Genomic DNA, 20,113 nt, shown 5'->3' on the forward strand with positions numbered 1-20,113 from the left:
AGGTAAGTTTCAAAATGCTTTCCATTTTAGTTTAATTGAACTGAAACTAGATATTTAAATATTTTAAATATAAACATCACTTCGTGCATTTTCTTTTCAGCTTAGTCCCTTTATTAATCCGGGTTCGCCACAGCGGAATGAACCGCCAACTTATCCAGCATATGTTTTATGCAGCGGATACCCTTCCAGCTGCAACCCATTTCTAGGAAACATCCACACGCTCATTCACACTCATACACTATGGACAATTTAGCTTACCCAATTCACCTGTACCACATGTCTTTCGACTGTGGGGTAAACTGGAGCACCCGGATTAAACCCATGCAAACATTTGGAGAACATGCAAACTCCACACAGAAACCAGCGATCTTTTTGCTGTGAGGCGACCGCACTTCCTACTGCGCCACTGTGTTGCCCAACTTCACTTCACTTTAATACTATTCAAAATATATATTCATTTTAGGGCTGCACAGTAGGGCAGTGGGTAGCACGATTGTCTCACAGCATGAAGGACACTTGTTCGAGCCTCGGCTGGGTCAGTTGGCGTTTCTCGGAGTTTGCATGTTCTCCCCATGTTGGTGTGGGTTTCCACCAGGTGCTCCGGTTTCCCCCATTGTCTAAACTTAAGACATGTGGTATAGGTGGGTAAGCTAAATTGTCCAGACTGTATGTGTGTAAATGAGTGTGTATGGATGTTTACCAGTGATGGGTTGCAGCTGGAAGGCCATCCGCTGTGTAAAAACATATGCTGGATAAATTGGCGGTTCATTCCGCTGTGGTGACCAAAAATTTATAATGGAACTTTGAATGAATGAATGAAAAATAATTTTATCAGTGCTACATTAACATTGTAATACTTATGTAATACTTTTTAAATTTTAAATAAAAGAAGGTTTTAGTATTTTGTTGTGTTTTTGTCATTTTTCTTTTTATTGTTTTAGTTCTTATATTAGTTTTGTTAAACTAAATGAGAAAGAGAAATATTGCAAAATAAATAATAAGTGTTTACAGGTGATTCAAGTTACAAAAATGCTTTCGGTTTTATGTGTTTTGTTTTAGTTTCAGTTCACTACAATAACCCAATAACCCAGCTTCTTACACAGATCGAATAACTGCAATACCACAAATCAACAAGTATCAAAGTCTATGCGTATTCATTCATAAATATAAATAAACAGTGGTGTAAAATAGGGTTTGCCGTCCTACTAATTCATTTTTTGCATGTTTGTCAAAATTTAATCATTCAGATCATCAGAAATTAAATATTAGTCAAAGATAACACAAGTTTTGAAATGAAATTTTATGATTAAGCAAAAATAAAATAAAAAACTACATAGCCCTGTGTGATCAAATTTAGCACCATAAAAGTGCTGCTTTTGCTCTAATTAAACCAATTTGAGGGTTCACTGCAGTCACAGCAAGACCTGACAAAGCTGTCTGCACTGCAATTAATATGCTTCAGTTACAGCAGTTCAAAATATTTAACCTGATTTGAAAAAACTATTCAAACCTGATAAGTCAACATTACTTTGCTCCCAGTATAATCAGTCAGTGACAGAGATATAGAGCTTAACCTTCATATCATGTGGTTTTGCACCATATTTTGTGTGGTTTCACCCTCAGCCAAAACTACCTTCCTCACATACATTAGTCTTATTTGTGCCATGTTAACTGTTTCTTGCCCCTGCACTGACAAAAACGACTAAAGTGGATTTGTTACTGTAAAAAAAGAATTTATGCTTTCAATAAACAAATATAAGTTTTTTTTTAACTAGAGTAACACTATCAATTTGCAAAAAAATGTTTTTCAAATACAGTTTATTTTCTTTCTTTCTTTTTTCTTTTTTACAATTAAATGCTTTATTTTGCATAATATGCTTTTTAGATGCGTGCCTTACCCATACCTAGGGCCAGACAGAATCTGTGGACATTTTTTGCTATTTCTGCTGAGAATTTTGTTTAAAATCTGTGGATTTCTGGGGAATGATTTTGGGAGTATCATAACTAAAATTTAATATGTGAAATAAAAAAAATAAAAAAATGTAAGATTTATTTAATGTTTACAATGCAAATCCACTTAGATCCACTTTATTTGGCCAATTTATTTAAGTCTCTCACAAAGCAAAGGAAGTCTAATATATACTAAAATATTACTTTACAAACTGTATTGTAAATAAATTGTATGAATATTTTCATATTAGTCTATAAGCATACTGAAATTAATTCAAAAACTAAATAAATATAAATTTACACACACTTACTCAAGTAAATAAAAAGAATCAACGAAGGGCTAAAAATCTGCGAAAATCTGCGGAATTCTGTGCTCCCAGATTCCGTATGGACCTACCCATACCCTAATAGCCAATGCAACAGTAAGAGAGGCTATTAATGAGCAGTTGCAATGGAGGCTCTCATGTTGATGTCAACAGAAGAACTGCCATTCCAAACATGAAAGCAAATCAACAGAATTGCATTGAAGGCTACCAAATAATTTTACAAACAAATTTTTCAGGGGATTAACTTGTATGGATTAATTATTCACCTCAATAATAACGATGTGACCGAGCAAAATAAACATAGTACATTTTGAGTTCAAGAGGACTTTAAAATTACACTCTTTTCAGTAATTATAAATTGAAATAATAGAAAGTTGAAATTGAAAATAGAAAGTCTCCAAATTCCAACAAAAGAAAAGCTGTTAGACAAATGATTTTGTGTAACAGAGAAGTCCATTTGTTCAGTTTTGCTTTCATATTAAGGTGTCTGATGTGATCTAAGCTCTTTTCTGTAAAGATGTAAAGCATGTGGATACAGTCGCTAAAGTCATCAAACATTTTTGAGCACTTTTTTAAAATTCATTCATTTATTCATTTGTTTTCCTTCAGCTCAGTCCCTTATTTATCAGGGGTTATCACAGTGGAATGAACCACCAACTATTCCAGCATATGTATTCTGCTGGAAAACACCCATACACTCTGGCATTCACACACGCACTCATACTACAGACAATTTTTCTGTACCCAATTCACCTATGTTTGGACTGTGGGGAAAACAGTTTGGGAAACTGCTGCAATGTTAGCGACTGCTAAACATACTAGGAAAAAAAGATGCTATGTAAGTCAGTAGCTACTGGTTTTCAACATTCTCCAAAATACCTTCTTTTTATTCAACAAAAGTAAAAAAAAAAAAATGGTTTGGAACAAATGGATGGTGAGTAAATGTTGACAGAACTGTCAGTTTTGGGTGAACTATCCCTTTGACATTCTCAAGTCTCATTATCCATGTAATCTTTATGAATCTCTTTCTAAATACCTTCATGCATGACTCAGTCAGGTTGATGAGTTTCCAAATCGCTTTTTTCCCCTTCATGCTCATTGAGAGGTTAATTCAGATGACTGTACCTGTAATAATACTGTCTTTGAAACCATATTCAGTATGTGGTTGGTCTGCTATGAAGAAAACCAGGCCAGAGCAGCTCACGTGGATGTATGATGTATGACTTGTTTTAACGTGTTACAGCCCAGCTCATGTGCAAGTAAGTATGAACTGTTTTAAAGCGAATGCTCCCTTCATTTCAAAAGCCACTTGTCTTCAGGGCAAATTCATTACAAGTTTCTTTAAAAAGAGGGAATAGGGATTCATTCGTGCGTGAATGAAAAAGTCATTATCAGGCCGAGAGATTGATGAGGTTGTAAAGGGACAGTTCACCAAAAAAAAGAAACTTCTCTCATCTATCATCAACCTCATGTCATGGCAAACATGTAGGAATTTTTTCCTTCTTTGGAAAACAAAAGATGATATTTACCTAAAAATGGTAAGCCAGTGGGAAAACCACATGCAACAACAGTAAACGATGATGAAGAGTGTCTGAAAAACATTATCTTTTAGTGTTTTCCTCGTAAGACATGTTCATTTAACTCAACAGTAAATGATGATAGATTCATTTACTGCTTTGACTTTCAAGGGAAGGAACCAACAAGGGAACACACTTAGAGACTTATAGATTTATGGAGATTTAACAGAGATGCAAAGAGAGAAAGGGCAGAAAGTCAAATAGACATACTGTACGTCTATATTTAGACAAAAAGGCTTAAAGGATCGACCGAATGAGTGATAGATAACATACTGTATATTACCTACAATTAACTGACAAACTGTAATAAATACTGTAGTATTAGCTACTAACAGTTTTATTACATTAAACTGTGGCGTATTGTTGTGTAACACCCTACAGCTGCAGAAACTTACAGTAATGAGTAACATTACAATACTTTCTGTTTTACAATAGCAAGTACAGAATCACAGACATAGAAACAGTATAATTCAAGCACTTTTCTATAGCATTGGAGTATTTACAATATCACTAGCATCAAATAGTATTTACTATAAATATACTATACTATATCTATCTTTATATCTATCTATCTATCTATCTATCTATCTATCTATCTATCTATCTATCTATCTATCTATCTATCTATCTATCTATCTATCTATCTATCTATCTATCTATCTATCTATCTGTCTATCTGCTCATGGGTCATTTATCTATCTATCTATCTATCTATCTATCTATCTATCTATCTATCTATCTATCTATCTATCTATCTATCTATCTATCTATCTCTCTCTCTATCTATCTATCTATCTATCTATCTATCTATCTATCTATCTATCTATCTATCTATCTATCTATCTATCTATCTATCTATCTGTCTATCTGCTCATGGGTCATTTATCTATCTATCTATCTATCTATCTATCTATCTATCTATCTATCTATCTATCTATCTATCTATCTATCTATCTATCTATCTATCTCTCTATCTATCTATCTATCTATCTATCTATCTATCTATCTATCTATCTATCTATCTATCTGTCTATCTGCTCATGGGTCATTTATCTATCTATCTATCTATCTATCTATCTATCTATCTATCTATCTATCTATCTATCTATCTATCTATCTATCTATCTATCTATCTATCTATCTATCTATCTATCTGTCTGTCTGTCTGTCTATCTACCTACCTACGTTACCAACCTGTTTGATCAATATATAAATCGAAAGCTAACTGCCAGTCAGTCAGACAGATAGACAGTAATTTTTTTCTTCTTTTTTTCTATTTCTTAATGTCATTCCCATGTCTGAGTGATTTTAAAGGAATGCAGCGTGTAATTTCTGCAATCACACCATCAGACTGTCTGCCAGTTTTTTGGACGCACCTAAACTCTGATAAGGAAACGTGTGAGTAACAAACCTCAGCGTTACCAGTCGAGATGTTTTAAAGGTGAAGTTAAAGTGGAATTTACGGCCACCTGGTGGAAATACATACGGCTTCCCTTTGGATGAGGTCCAGCGGTTGAAAGTGGCACGCACGAGAGCGAATTCCTTAAGCTGAAATACCGGAGCAAAGCCGCCTCAGACACTCGAAGCACGACGAGGCTTTTCTTTATAGTTTACACTGACACCTACTGGCTATTTTTTTTGACACCGCGCGTGTTTCAACCCATTTACAACTTCCAGTCTGCCTTCCCAAGATCGTTATCCTCATTTTGTGGATGTGAGGTGGTAAAATCCAGACTCTGCTGTCGTTTGGCTATCTGGTTCAGCAGTCTGTCACTTTTGAAACAAACCTCGCCTTCCGGGACTATTATTTGTTAATGTTGTTAAAGGACTTGTACGCAGTAAACATTTGTTTCCTGCAGTCTATATTACAGTTAAAGTCAGGACAAAAATAGGGTATGATATTCACGCTTCGCTGACGCCTCGTAGTGGTAGTTAGTGTGTATTTTTTATTTATTAGTCATAGTCATAGATTTATTTACCTGATAAGATGGACTCAAGATAAGTTCAAAAACGTCCCCTTTTGGCTATTGAAATCTACTAAATATAATATTAAAACATTATTAGTAATATCTGTCTGTTCAGACAATATAGCCTACATTAATGTTTGAAAGTCACGATTGCATGCTGTTCAAAGACTTGGTTAAGCATGTTTAATTGAGGATTTAGTTATTCATCACATGAAATTCCAGTGCAAGTAGATTATTATCTTTCAGGAACACTTGGTTTATATGGAAGGTATTAACAACAGGTTGTTGTTGGATATGGTGGCTATTTTTGCAGTTCTGGAAGTAAACAGAGAAGGGATAAAGTGAGAATGTATTGGGTTTATCTAAAACAGCAAGAAGACCATGTCCCACCCTGAAGCCATCTGACCTTTATAAATCTGTTTACAGTTCCTCATTAAATTACCTTGGCTTTTATCAGCCCTATCTTCTAGGCCTGAACAAAATGATAAAAAATAGAGCTACATTTATTCACCTGTTACACTCTACAGAATATGTTCTCTATAGATTTGAGTATTCATTTTATCATGGACATTCCTAATGTCAAACTATCAATTAGAATGTTTAGAAAAAAATATTATAAAATTAGTAATATTATTCAATATGACTATAAATAGAGGATATTCAGTGAGGAAAAACATTGCTGCATCATCCCCATTTTAATGTAACGGAACAAATATAAACAATACAATCACTTTAAATCTATAAAATTCATTAACATTATTATTTTAGTTATAACAGTAATGCATAATATAGTTTTTACAAACAAATGTACCAACTAAGGTTTTTAATGTAAACACCATAAAGAACTTCTTTTACATACTATTAAAATGCATTATTATTATATAAATTTTGTATTACAAATATATAACTGCTTTGAAAAATCACTGTATACCTAACTTGCCTTTTATTTTAGGATAGTTTATATATAACAGATGAAAACAAAGTGATCCAATATTTTAACATGCAAATTACACTGGCTTTTTTTTTTTACTTAACTTGAAGCTGTGTATGACATGCTTCTGAATTTGGTGGTTAAAATTGCTTTCAACCTGGCACTAAAAATCCTATAAATAAAACATGATGTGGTAGAAACAAAGGTTTCACTAAACCTTTGGCTAAATATTACCTTAGCAAACAGCATTCACACAGGGCCTCACAAAACCACAAAGCTATGTCTTGTTAACTTCTCAGCTTACTCATGCTAATGCTGCATAATTCCATAATGACGGTTATGATGATATGAAAATTATATCTGGAACTACAATAGTTGCATTCAGCCACATCTAAAAAAAACAAAAAACACTACTCAAGATCACAAATCTTTTAACCCCTACGTTTACCACAAAGAAAACAACGCAAGCTAATATTTTTACACATTAAATGAAATGTACTGATTAGGAGAAGCCCACAGAATACCACAGAAACACATGTGATGAACAGAAACAAGCAGCGATTGATAAAACATTTTTTTGTTGTTGTTTTCCTCAGGATGAAGCTGGAACTTTATTTGAGCACTTACTTCAAAAGTTGAGCCGGTGGCACCCTGGTTTTTGAACACAGTGTCCAGCTTTTGGTCCTGTTGGATGAGATGCATGGCTGCCCTGCAGAAGTTCAGATTGAGAGACAAAGAAATCAGAGCTGTTTGTGTGTTACATGCGCCTCGGACTCAGCATTTGTATAATCGTCAGCTTGACTAAGGGTTTTGGAGTCATGTGCCTGCCAGAGCACTGTAGCTACGGCCACTGATAAAGACGCAAGAGTGTTTGTGTTGATTTCAGGCATATTAAAGCAACCCCGACTGAGCATGAGGATGACTGGGGGCTATAGAGAAACAAGAGGAACACAAGCATGCCGATCACACCAGTGTAAATCTCTTAAAGACAAAAAAGAGCCGTTCAACAGTGATGATTATAACCAAACAGCAGCTTTTTAGCTTTTGCAATTCATAATGGTGTGTGTGTTTGTGTGTGTGGGCAAGTGGGAGGGTTGTAGATGTGACGTTGCATTTACACCATCACACATGACAAAAATGAATATAATTAGTAGTCCTGATTTAAAAAATGTTTAAACATTTCTTTATCTTGCATGGACTTCTTGTTATGAAAATTGCTGTTTTTTTTTAGCCCAATCATAAATTCATTAATAAAATCCTTCAGCACAATTTTACAATTTTATTTGAGTACAAAACAATAATTGTTTTCATCATTAAATTTTAAAAACATTTAAACTTGATAGACTTTACCACTAAAAACTTTGTTCTTTGGTGTGACAATATATGCTAATTTTAAAATCCATGAAAAATAATTATTTAGTTGAAGGACCCCATTTAAGATCATGTGACTGAAGCCCACTGTGAAGCCCATGATATGTCCTAGTTAAGTTTAAATATCTTGATATTTGTCACATTTTTCTCTTTTTTGGAACAACTCATTCATTCATTCATTTTCTTTTCGGCTTAGTCCCTTTAATAATCCGGGGTCACCACAGCGGAATGAACCGCCAACACGTTTTTACACAGCAGATGCCCTTTCAGCTGCAATCCATCTCTGGAAAACATCCACGCTCACTCATTCACACTCATACTATGCACTACGGACAATTTAGCTTACCCAATTAACCTGTACCGCATGTCTTTTGACTGTGGGGGAAACCGGAGCACCCGGAGGAAACCCAAGCAAACGCAGGAGAACATGCAAACACCACACAGAAATGCCAACTGACCCAGCCAAGGCTCGAACCAGCGACCTTCTTGCTGTAAGGTGACAGCAATACCTACTGCGCCACTGCATCGCCTTTTTTGGAACAACTGTAAAATTAAATTATGTTGTCCTTTGGTGTGACTGCCAATTTATTGAAAATGTTATTAATACAAGAAAAAGAAAACATATTATTCCTAATTTAAAATAAACAAATAGTTATATAAGTGTTTAACAAAAAAATGTAAGTCGCTCTTATACTATTTATTATATTAAGTGCTGTTTTCCTTTTTTGTTTTATGTCATAAAACTGTGTGAAAATTACCAGCCAAATCCAGCTAAAACCAGCTTTACCAGCCTGACTAGGCTGGTCAAGCTGGTTTAAGCTGGTCATCTCCCAGCCTGACCAGCTAAGACCAGGCTGGAAATGGCTGGAAACCAGCCTGGAAGTGGCCAAAACCCCTCTAAAACCAGCCTGGTCGACCAGCTAAAACCAGTCAACCAACCTAGGCTGGTTTAAGCTGGATTTTTCAGCACGGTAGTGATGTCCAGTGAGAGACTAGAGATGTCGGTGTGAGACTAGTGATCTATAGATCTTGTGAGAGAATAGAGAATAGTGGTGTCCTGTGAAATAGTGGTGTCCATGAGAAACTAGTGTTTCCCATTGTGTATAACAAAGCAGAATGTATGAGAACAGAATTCATTTTTTATCATAAAATTATTAATTGAGTTAATATCTGGTCATATACAGTAAACCATGACATGCATTAGCCAGAAACACTATGTTATTTGTCCAGTCTTACCAATTTAGTCCACCAAATAGACCAGCATGACCAACATGCACATAATCTGATGGCACTTAGAATCACCATTATATGACAATCATCACTGGATGAGTGGTCATCCTGATACAGTGCAGCTCTCTTTAAACTATTTCACCCTTATATTGTGATTAATATGTGAAAGGATCAATTGATTGACCTCTCTTTTCAGCATTCTGCAATTCTTGTCTGCGAACAGACCAATAAAATGTTGCCAAATAGCCCTTATAAATCAGAAGATGAGTGATCTGGGTGAAAGGTGACAACAGCCTCACTCTCTGGGTCACAGTCATGCATTACAGATACTGAGATGTCATTCATTTAACTTTTGGCCTGGAATTTTGCTCTTTGTGTCTTTTTTTAAAGAATGGTCACCAACCCCCTGTGGCAAACAGCTGGGCCGATGGCTAAATACAGAGCTTTTTTTTTATTAATATGTTCCAAAGTTTTTCAAGGTTTTGAACCTTGGTTAATTACTACAAATTATAATACAATATAATATAATATAATATAATATAATATAATATAATATAATATAATATAATAAATTATAATATAATATAATATAATATAATATAATATAATATAATATAATATAATATAATATAATATACAATCCCAAATCAGAAAAAGTTGGGACAGTATGGAAAACGCAAATAAAAAAGAAGGTAGTGATTTCTAAATTTACCTTGATTTGTATTTCAGTGCAAACAATAAAACAAACATAATTTAATGTGTTTCTTCTTATTTTTATTTAATTTTTTAAATTTTTTAATTTTTTATTTTTCATAAACATGTATTCCAATTTTGGTTCTTGCCACACATTTCAAAAAAGTTGGGAAAGGAGCAATTTAGGGCTAATGATCAGGTAAATTGGTTACATAATAATGTGATCCGAAACAGGTGATGTCATCAGGTGATTGTAATTATACAAAACAGCATCCAAGAAAGGTCTAATCCTTAAGGAGCAATGATGGGCAGAGGATCGCCAGTTTGCTAACATATACATGAAAAACTATTGGAATGTTTAAAAACATTTCTTTGTTCCTCAAAGAAAGATAGGAAGATATTTGGATATTTTAACTTTAACAGTGCAAAACCTAATAAAAAATTCAAGGCATCTGGAGGAATTTTTAGTGCGCAAAGTACAAGGGTGCAAGCCCAAGCTGAACTACCATGATCTCATCCATGGCTACCAGGGTCTTCAGTCCCAAATACGAATGGCAACAATACAATGTGGTAAATGCTTTACTGTTCCAACTTTTTCTGAAATGTGTTGCAAGAACCAAAATTACAACAACAACAACTATATAATTCATGAGGAACACATTAAATAATGTGCTGTTGATATGTCTGCAATGAAACACAAGTCAAAGTAAATTTTGAAATCACTACTTTTGGGGTTGTAATATAACAGTACCTTTTTAAACAATGTTTTCCTACATATTTTAAGGAATTTTGTAATGGTTTTAAATATCTGCTTTCTACTGTATTTATAAAATAAATAAGAATTAATTACTGTGATGCGAAGCTAAATTTACAGTGTGATATCTCGCCTTGTCATACAAACCCATCAGAATTAATTTTAATATGCTTATTTTCTACCAAAATTTAATTTAAACACAATTTTATTTTACAGTTATTTCTTAATTCTGTTTTTAACATCATCAGTGTTTATTATTTCTGTGGAAACAGTTATGCATTTTTTTTCTATCATTCTATGATGTAAATATAAGGGATTTGTTGTTCAGACACTGTAAATGTCTTTATACTGTCTGCTTTAATGAATCCATCCATTTTAAATACAAACACTGAAAAATTTGATCCAAATAGGATAAAAAGGTCATAAAAATAACCGGAGCATAGCCTTGTTGAAAGTCTTGTGAGTGAATGAGGTTTGAACACTGAGAAGACCACATTCATGAGTCCAGAGCCTGAAACGGCATGGTAAATCATGGCCTGACCCTGGCATGGCAGAAACAAAGCTGAATAGTTCAAATCTCCATCTGATATAACCATATCATCTGTAGTCACTCCTAGCGGTTTATACTGCGAAAATGTGAATTAGACGTAGATCACACAAAACGCACATGACTTGACAGACAACTCATTTTAACGCCACTTAGAGTATCTGACGTATGGCCACACAGAATCTGCGCCTGCAGATATTCACGGTAAACTATGCAGATTTCCACACATGGTCGTTTGATGCATGTTTATTTATACTGTGTTTTTATGTATTACACATTAATGGATGTGATAAACAACTACTGTACTGTAGCTTTTTTCCTATACTCTCAAAGGTCCTATACTCTCAAATCATACTATATACAAAAAAAGTGTTCCTTCTATACTCTCTAAGAGCAATGATAAATTGAGAATATGTAATAGTAACATACATTTTGGCTTGAATATTCTGGAATATATGTAAAGCTTTACAACTGGAGAATCCTGAAATGTAAAATAATAAATATATGCTTTGCATGGCAGATTTCCAAGATGAAATGCACTGCTGAGCAAAAATAACAAAGGCTTTTCTCAATTTTGCTGGAAAACATTTTGTTGATCCCCACATATTTAAAATACCCGGGGAAAATACCCCATGGACTGATGAGACAAAAGTTGAAATTTATGGAAGGTGTGTATCCAATTATGTGTGGCGTAAAAGTAACACCACATTTCAGAAAAAGTCCATCACACCAACAGTAAAATGTGGTGGTGTTAGTGTGATGGTCTGGGGCTATTTTCCTGTTTTAGGACCACCTGGGAGACTTGCTGTGATAAATGGAACCATGAAATCTGCTGTGTAGGGGAAAAAAAAGCTGAAGGAGAATGTCTGGCCATATATCAGCGACCTCAAGCTGAAGCAAACTTGAGTTCTGCAGAGGTCCATATCTGAATGGCTGGAAAAAAAAAGACTGTGGAGTGGCCTAGTCAAAGTCCAGACCTGAATCCAACCATGCTGTGGCATGACCTTGAAAAGGTGGTTTATGCTGGAAAACCCTCCAATGTGTCTGAATTACAACAAATTTGTAAAGATTTTCTCCACAGCACTGTAAGAGACTCTTGAAATTATCAAAAATGCTTGATTGCTGATGATGTTTCTAAGGAGGGCCTAACCAGTTGTTAAATTTTAGAGGACACTTTTTCTTACGCAGAGTTGTGTAGTTTTGTATTTTGTTTTCCCTTAAAGGGAACCTATAATGCCTCTTTTTGCATGTACGATAAGTCTCTGTCCAAGAATCCTCAAATTCCAGCATGAAATCATTATACACTTTGTTCGCTTGCATTGCTATTCAGATATTTAGAAAAAAAATGATCAGAAAAAATATTTTGTCTATCAAAACAAGAACATTTGCTTCTGCTCTGCAATGACATTCTTTCCTGATGACTTCAAGTTTGACAGCTTGGGCTGAAGGTTACCCACTCTGTAGTGGTGTTAAAAGTGAGGGAGAAAAGGTGACAGTACATAAGGCCCAGAGGCATAGAGGGGCCTATCACACAATTTCTACAAAGAAGGGCTCAAAACCCCATCCTACCCCCAATGCCTAAAAAAAATAAATAATAAAAAACATTTAAAAAAATAAAAATAACAAAAATTTAAAAAAACACTCTGGAACGGTCTAGAATTCTTAGGTCTGCTGTCACTACACTCAAAATGTTGAGTAACAATCCTCTATTCTCTATCCAATTTTTTGTTTCAGTTGGAAATACTTTAAAACATTGAAGTATGTAGACTCAATGTAGAGATGTACATATGTAGACTCAATGTACATATGTAGACTCAAAATAGAGAACCTGTGATGCTCTCTACACAGACTGAAATACATCCCTAACGGTGATAAAGGTTCTTAGGAGGACAGAATTGTGGAGACACCTGTGCATGGTCACATATTGTAGTGATAGTGAAGCAAATTGCTGAGAGGGATGTATCCATTCACTGCCATTTCTGGCTAATGGAGTAAGTGGAATACATCACAAGGAAATGGAGAAGTCGCTGTCATTTATTGGATGCCAGAGCCCGCTCCCACCTTCTGTATATGGTGGAGAAGAGAGAGAGCAACGGGGTAAAAGAATATGAGGGGTACACATTAACATGATATAGCATTTGGATCTCTCACCTGGTCTCATTTGTTTATCATCATCCTTCCATTTATTTCTTATCACATTGTCTGAGCTTACTCTCAGTTGTTAGTATTTGCATCAACTTAGTGGAGGCCTTAGGGATGTCAACAAAAGCACAGTGATGCCCAGTGGTCTGCGGGAGTGCAATGGGGGTATGTAGCAAACCAGGATGGGTCAAAGAGCCAGGAAAACAGTGAAGCCGGAGCTGTAATGAGCAACATATGTGTGTTACACCATCCATGAATTCCACAGAGGAGCCCTAAAAGGATATATTGATGAGTGATGGCAATGGAAGGAGAGAGAAGACCAGGCCTGGGTGTGTAATGGTGTGCATATCCCAAGTCCTTAAAAGTTACCTTGAAATCAAAATTGATAACTTACTTTGTTCGCTCACATTGTTATCCTTGAGGTGAACAATTATTTAAAATTAATTGAGAGAATTCAGTGCTCGTCTATCAACAATTAGCTTCTTTGCTCAAATTCCATTAATCTCTGATGACCTAAATTCCTTGAAACACAAATGGATCCCCCACCCACCCATCTAAAACAAATAAATAAATAAAAAACTAAATTATAATGTGAACTGAGAACCCCCTAAACCCTTATTGCCCTGAATTCCTAGCTATGCCACTCACTCTCCCCACTATTAGTTTGCTTCAAGCAAGAGGTGTTGAGGAGAAGCTAAAAAAACATCACACCAATAATCCATTTGAGTTGAAAACACATCAAAATAAGTAAAGTTGGTGGAAGGTGCAGATTCTGAAAACCCAGATTGAAATATTTCCTTGAGGGAGGCTAAGGTGCTCAGGAGGAGCAATGTGGCATAGACATCTGCACGCAGCCACTTGGAGACCTGACTTACTGGGAGGGATTCATTAACGGCCACGTTTGGGTCATGGAGGAGGTGGCTTCAAGTTACAAAGGGAACAGAGTTATAGGCGCCATTTATGGAATGCCAGAAGCAGTGTTGTGCAAGTTACTTCCAAACTGTAATACATTACAGATTATCTGCTACTGTTATTTAAAAGCAATCCCTTACCTAACAATATTACTGTCTCAGAATTGTAATATGTTACATGACTCTTATATTACTTTTTAGTTACTTTCACCAAAATGACTACAGAGTTAGATCTTAACATTTTAAAATGACCAAATGTGCTGCAGAGCATTTTACATCCATTAGAATGCGATATGATGTAGCCAAATGACGGTGAGCTATCCAGGCTACTAACAATATAGTATATAATTGGCAACGGGAAGGCTAAAGATAAAGTAAGAAAGGATGACAGCCAGAATAACAAATGATCAAGTCTGTTAAAAATATAATAGAGGTACATGTAAAGTGATTATCTGGCAATATCTGTGAATAGCTTGGGAAAATACATATTTCAAGAGTTCACACTTAGCTGATGATTGGTAATAAGCGTGTTTGGCATGCTGTCCCGGGAGAGAGCCCCGTTCTCATGAGAGCCTCGAGCCCGGGGCTCCCTCCCGTTGCAGGGCGAGAGGGGAGTTTGAGCTCGGGTAGATCTCGAGAACTCCCCTCCCTCCTGCTGCGTGAGGGTTGCTAAGGTGATGCGTTGCTGATAGAATTGAATCAAATTTGGTGCTAATTTGGATTAGTCAATTTACTTAAGTGTCATGTTTTTGGGAGTGTGGGAGGAAACCGGAGGACCCGGGGAAAACCCACGCAGCACGGGGAGAACATGAACTCCGCACGAAAATGCTGACCGTTTGGGTAGATGCCCGAAGCGGTGGCATTTTGCTGTGAGGCTGCAGTGCTAGCCACTGGGCCACCGTGCTGCCCTGTAGACAATGGAGGAGGCGAAGGGGTGGAAGGGGGGATTCTTCAAGACAAAGATGACTAAAGGTAAGGTGTTTGGATATTTATACTTGGTTAGGAGTAGTCTGATTGGTGGTTCGTACATTAGCTTGACTCGGGGCCAGCCGTGTCAATCATAAGCACGTGATCCTCTCGAAATTAGTTTATGAATAAACTTCACTAAACACAACAGGCCCATATGTAAAGGGCAATGCCATGACAAGATGCAGATTTTTTTCTTATTATTGCCATTATCCTATTCACTTTAAATTCAAGTGGTTCACAACACAAAACACAAGGTCATGCACAAGGTGAGCATGATTAACATAGTTTTCTCAATATTATGTGCAATTAGAAGACCAACCCCTCAACCTCAGTCATTTTAGGTCAAAGAAATGAACATATAGGCTAAACATTGCCTAACTGCTTAAAAAGAAAAGAGATCAAACAGAGATCTATATGCCTCTAAAAAGACTAAATTAATCAACTGACTCAGAGAAACTTAATTTCTGCTGCTTGGCTTATCACTCTCGTCCTTATATTTCAATATATAAAGCATATCAACATTCTTGGGATAACCAATTTAACAGGAGGATCTCTGGAGTGCAAAATCACGAAAAGAGGTGGAAACACAAGACACTAATTGTGAGTGCGTCATCTGACAGAGCGAGAGCGGATCGTTCGCACATGAGCAGCCAGTGTTCTGAGTGCACACGAGAAGTTTTGTGCTTGGTCAGTGTATATTTGAGAGCCCGCAAACAATGTTGTGCATGAAGGAAACCAACCGGTACGCGAGCAAAGAGATTTACTCCCTCGTATTACATGAATGCGCTCTCGACTTGTAATATTGCGCTCACGACATTTATCAGTGAAATAATAGCTAATAGCGAATGTACTGTCTTTTGCCACTTTCATCTGTTTGCTACTTTTCCGCTGCTGAAATCATTCCAGGTTCAAACTAATAAGTTCCAATAGCCAGAGGGAGGTTTACTAACCACGAACAGGAAATAGAACTTACTTGCGGTATTTTTTATTTGTTAATGTCTTGCAGGCAAAAAGTTTGTTGTAACACAAGCGTTACTGAACATGCACCGAGTAAAATATTACTGAAAATGTGTTAGTAATGCCTTACACTACTGCGTTACAGGAAAATGTAATAAGTTACTGTAATGCATTACTCCCAACACTGGCCAGAACCCAGGGCCTGGCCATTGCCAATCAACAATGGGATGAAAGACTTCATGACAATTCACTGAGGGCTGTACAGTACCATCACTTAGCACTGAGACTGCAGACTTGTCTCTACAGAGACTTAACTTTATCTCTTATCATCCTCATTTCTTCTTGCTATCAATTGGTCCTACCCTTAGGTGCTACAATTTGGATCTCCCATGTCAATCCAGAGAAAGCATTAGTGATGTCAGCAAAGGCAAGGGGATGCCTTCTTCATCATGGGGGGTAAATAGCAAACAGGATGGGCCTATGAGCTGGGGAAACAGAGTGAAGCCAGAGCGGTAATGAGCAACATATGTGTACTACACTCTTCATGAATTCCACGGAGAAGGTCTAAAAGGATATACAGTAAAAAGCATATGAGGATATATGGCATTTCTGCTGTGATTACATCATTTTTGCAGTTTTGGCAAGATTTAACCACTCCCTAATAGTGTTGTAAGAGGGATAAGAAAGGGGACAGAGTGCATAGGGCCCAGATGAGGCAGGGGGATGTAGGTAAAGGTACATGGGTGCCAACTAGTCTGCACTGCAGGGGGCCGATGGGGGTATGTAGCAAGCAAGATGGGTCGGAAAGCCGAGGAAATTGAGCGAAGCCAGAGCAGTAATAAGCAACATGTGTATACTCGAATTCCACTGAAGAGCTCTGAAAAGACATAACAAGGAGCAATGACAGTGGAGGACTGACACTTAAACCAGGTCCTGGCGTTTCTTGATATGCACCAGTTAACTATAAAGGGCTGCCAATTGTTTTTTGTCGTACTGGTAAATATAACTGATATATATATATATATATATATATATATATATATATATATATATATATATATATATATATATATATATATATATATATATATATATATATATCCTCACTGGTGAGAGGCGTGCGTTGGCACGAGGCCCCAACCAGTGCCGATATACAGCCATATCGTACTGCTACGAGTGTGATATTGCGTTTATACAACAGTTTGATGGCATAATTGTGTATATAAAAACTAAATCAAACATGGAGAGTCTTAAAAACCCTTTTATATGAGGAACTACTTTCTTATGCGTTGGATTCAAATCATAAGCTGACAGTTAAACAGCTGAGCAAGCATCTTTTAAACTTTAGATCTGTAGTGTCTGGTTTTTGCTGGCTGTATGGGCGGAGTATTACACAAAGGGTAAAGAGACTGTACAGGTGCTGATATTACTTAAATATATCACGACATACATATTTATACAACAGTTCTGTCTGGTTCTCAAATCTGATTGGCTGATAGCCGTGCAATATTCTGCAATATCAGAACTCCTACAGCCTCTTTACCCTTTGTGTATTACTCCGCCCACATAAAGCCAGCCAAAAGCAGACACTACAGATCTAAAGTTTAAAAGATGCTTGCTTAGCTGTTTTAACTGTCAGCTTATGATTTGAATCCAATGTGGAAGAAAGTAGTTTCAAATACAAAAGGGTTTTTAAAACTCTCAATGTTTGATTTTGTTTTTATATACACAATTATGCCGTCAAACTGTTGTATAAACGCAATATCACACGAGTAGCAGTGCGATATGGATGTATATCGGCACTGGTGGGGGCACTAAAGCAGGTCGCACACCAGAAGCGCCGCTCGGCACCGTGACAAGGCGCGCACATGACAGTTTAAAGTATCACACACCAGACGCGCACATTCGAATGATATTTAACATGAAACTAATCAGACGGCTAAAAAATGAACTGCGTCCTGAGCCGTGGATGGGCGCCGCCGACAGCCGCCGACTTGCGGCGCTTCTGGTGTGCGACCTGCTTAAGGCATATATATATATATATATATATATACACATACATACACATACAGTTGAAGTCAGAATTATTAGCCTTTTTCTTCTGTTTAACGAAGAGAAGATTTTTTTCAAAACATTTCTACACGTAAAAGTTTTATGTGTTATACGATGACATATTCAAATTACATTTCTTGTCAGCGTTAAAAAAAAAAGCTGACTTTTTTTATATAAAAATGCTAATTAATAAAAGGAGGTAATATCATGGTCAAAAAATAACATTCAAAACTTTTCTAGTTTCAGATTACCAAGTATATGATTACGGTTGAAAAATACAAGTTAGTTAAAATAATCATAGTCTTCATCGTTAAACAGACCTGGAACTCAAAAAACAGTGTACAGATTTTAAAATGCATTATGAGGGATAAATGAATGTGATCTTAGCTGAAATGAAATACTGTTTTGTTTTCTTAAAGAACTATTCAGGAATGGTCAGAATTTCCATATGGACAAGCTGTGATAGTATTTAGAGGCCCCGAAGCAAAAGGGGGTCTTTGGGGGCCTCTCAGAAATCACTGAACACAAGTAAAGAGGAAGCAATAGAATACTACTAATGGTAAAACTCCCACAAACATGCTTAAATAATTTGCAGATGATTTATTGCATGTTTGTGGTGGAGCTGTTTGCATGTGGTGAAAGATATGAAGTCCACAGCATCCGAAATGTATAATAAGTTCTAGTTATGACAGTTCCAATGAACATCAGTTCATTGCAAGTCAAAATTTCATTTTTACATTGCATGATGCTACTAGGGTAACATAGCAGTTGCATTCAGAATGGATATAATGCAGAAATTATTTAGAGTTTATACACTGCCCATTCAAAATAATAATAATAATTATATACATAAAAGTAGTTATATATGTAAAAGCAGCTGCTAATATTAAAAGCAGTTTTTAATTTTTTTAACACCATTTAAGGACAAAATTCTTAGCCCCTTTAAGCTAATTTTATTCCAACAGTTTACAGAACAAACCATCGTTATACAATAACTTGCCTAATTACCCTTACCTGCCTAGTTAACCTAATTAAGCTATTTAAGCATTTAAAATGTCACTTTAAGCTGTATAGAAGTGTCTTGAAAAAGATGTAGTAGAATACTATTTACTATCATCATGGCAGAGATAAAATAAATCAGTTATTAGAAATGAGTTATTAAAACTAATTATGTTTAAAAATGTGTTGAAAGGGAAATATATATATATATAAATATATATATATATATATATATATATATATATATATATATATATATATATATATATATATATATATATATATATATATATATATATATATATATATACTCTGATATTTCATTGAACTTTGGTCTATAGCTTTGATTATGACATGCAATCTTTTCATTATGCTTCTTGTTACTTTTATTCTTAGTAATTTTTGTCACAATGGGAAAGTTAGACCAATGTGCAAAGTCTTCTACAGTACATGCCAAATGTTCTCAATAGGGTTAAGGTCGGGACTCTGTGGTGGCCAATCCATGTTTAAATATTATGTCTCATGCTCCCTGAAGCATTCTTTCACAATTTGAGCCTGATGAATCCTGGAATATGTTTGTACCATCAGGAAATGTTAAACATCTCTAGAATAACCTGTTTATTCAGTATATTCAGGTAGTTAGCTGACCTTGTTTATAATATTGCTGATCCTGACCTGATCTGACCAACTGCTGTCTCCATAGATTACAACACTGCCATCACAGATTTGTATGGTTG

General features: G+C 35.8%; 1 protein-coding gene and 1 long non-coding RNA gene across 12 annotated transcripts in view; one reads left to right on the top strand and one right to left on the bottom strand.

Moving 5' to 3' along the window:
• The window catches only part of LOC147837669 (uncharacterized), a 138,528-nt gene extending 128,924 nt beyond the window's left edge, over nucleotides 1–9,604 (top strand). The window contains exon 4 of the long non-coding RNA XR_015526434.1: nucleotides 7,348–9,604. This is a non-coding gene — a long non-coding RNA (uncharacterized LOC147837669). The remainder of the gene's footprint in view (nucleotides 1–7,347) is intronic.
• si:dkey-106n21.1 overlaps nucleotides 1–20,113 on the bottom strand; it is a 147,188-nt gene that overhangs the window by 77,055 nt on the left and 50,020 nt on the right. For 4 of the 11 annotated variants that reach the window (XR_015526423.1, XM_087312077.1, XM_087312076.1 and 1 more), the window contains one exon: nucleotides 7,379–7,460. Coding sequence is in view for 5 of the 11 variants with exons in the window: in XM_087312077.1 (XP_087168203.1) it covers nucleotides 7,379–7,460 (82 nt within the window). In the remaining 6 variants the exon portion in view is untranslated. Of the gene's footprint in view, nucleotides 1–5,264; nucleotides 5,482–7,378; nucleotides 7,508–20,113 lie in introns of those variants that run through there. The other 7 variants (XR_015526425.1, XM_087312079.1, XR_015526424.1 and 4 more) reach the window with 4 other exon arrangements.

Source organism: Danio rerio, chromosome 25 (assembly GCF_052040795.2).
Source record: "Danio rerio strain M-AB ecotype USA chromosome 25, GRCz13ab, whole genome shotgun sequence".
Classification (NCBI taxonomy): Eukaryota; Metazoa; Chordata; class Actinopteri; order Cypriniformes; family Danionidae; genus Danio; species Danio rerio.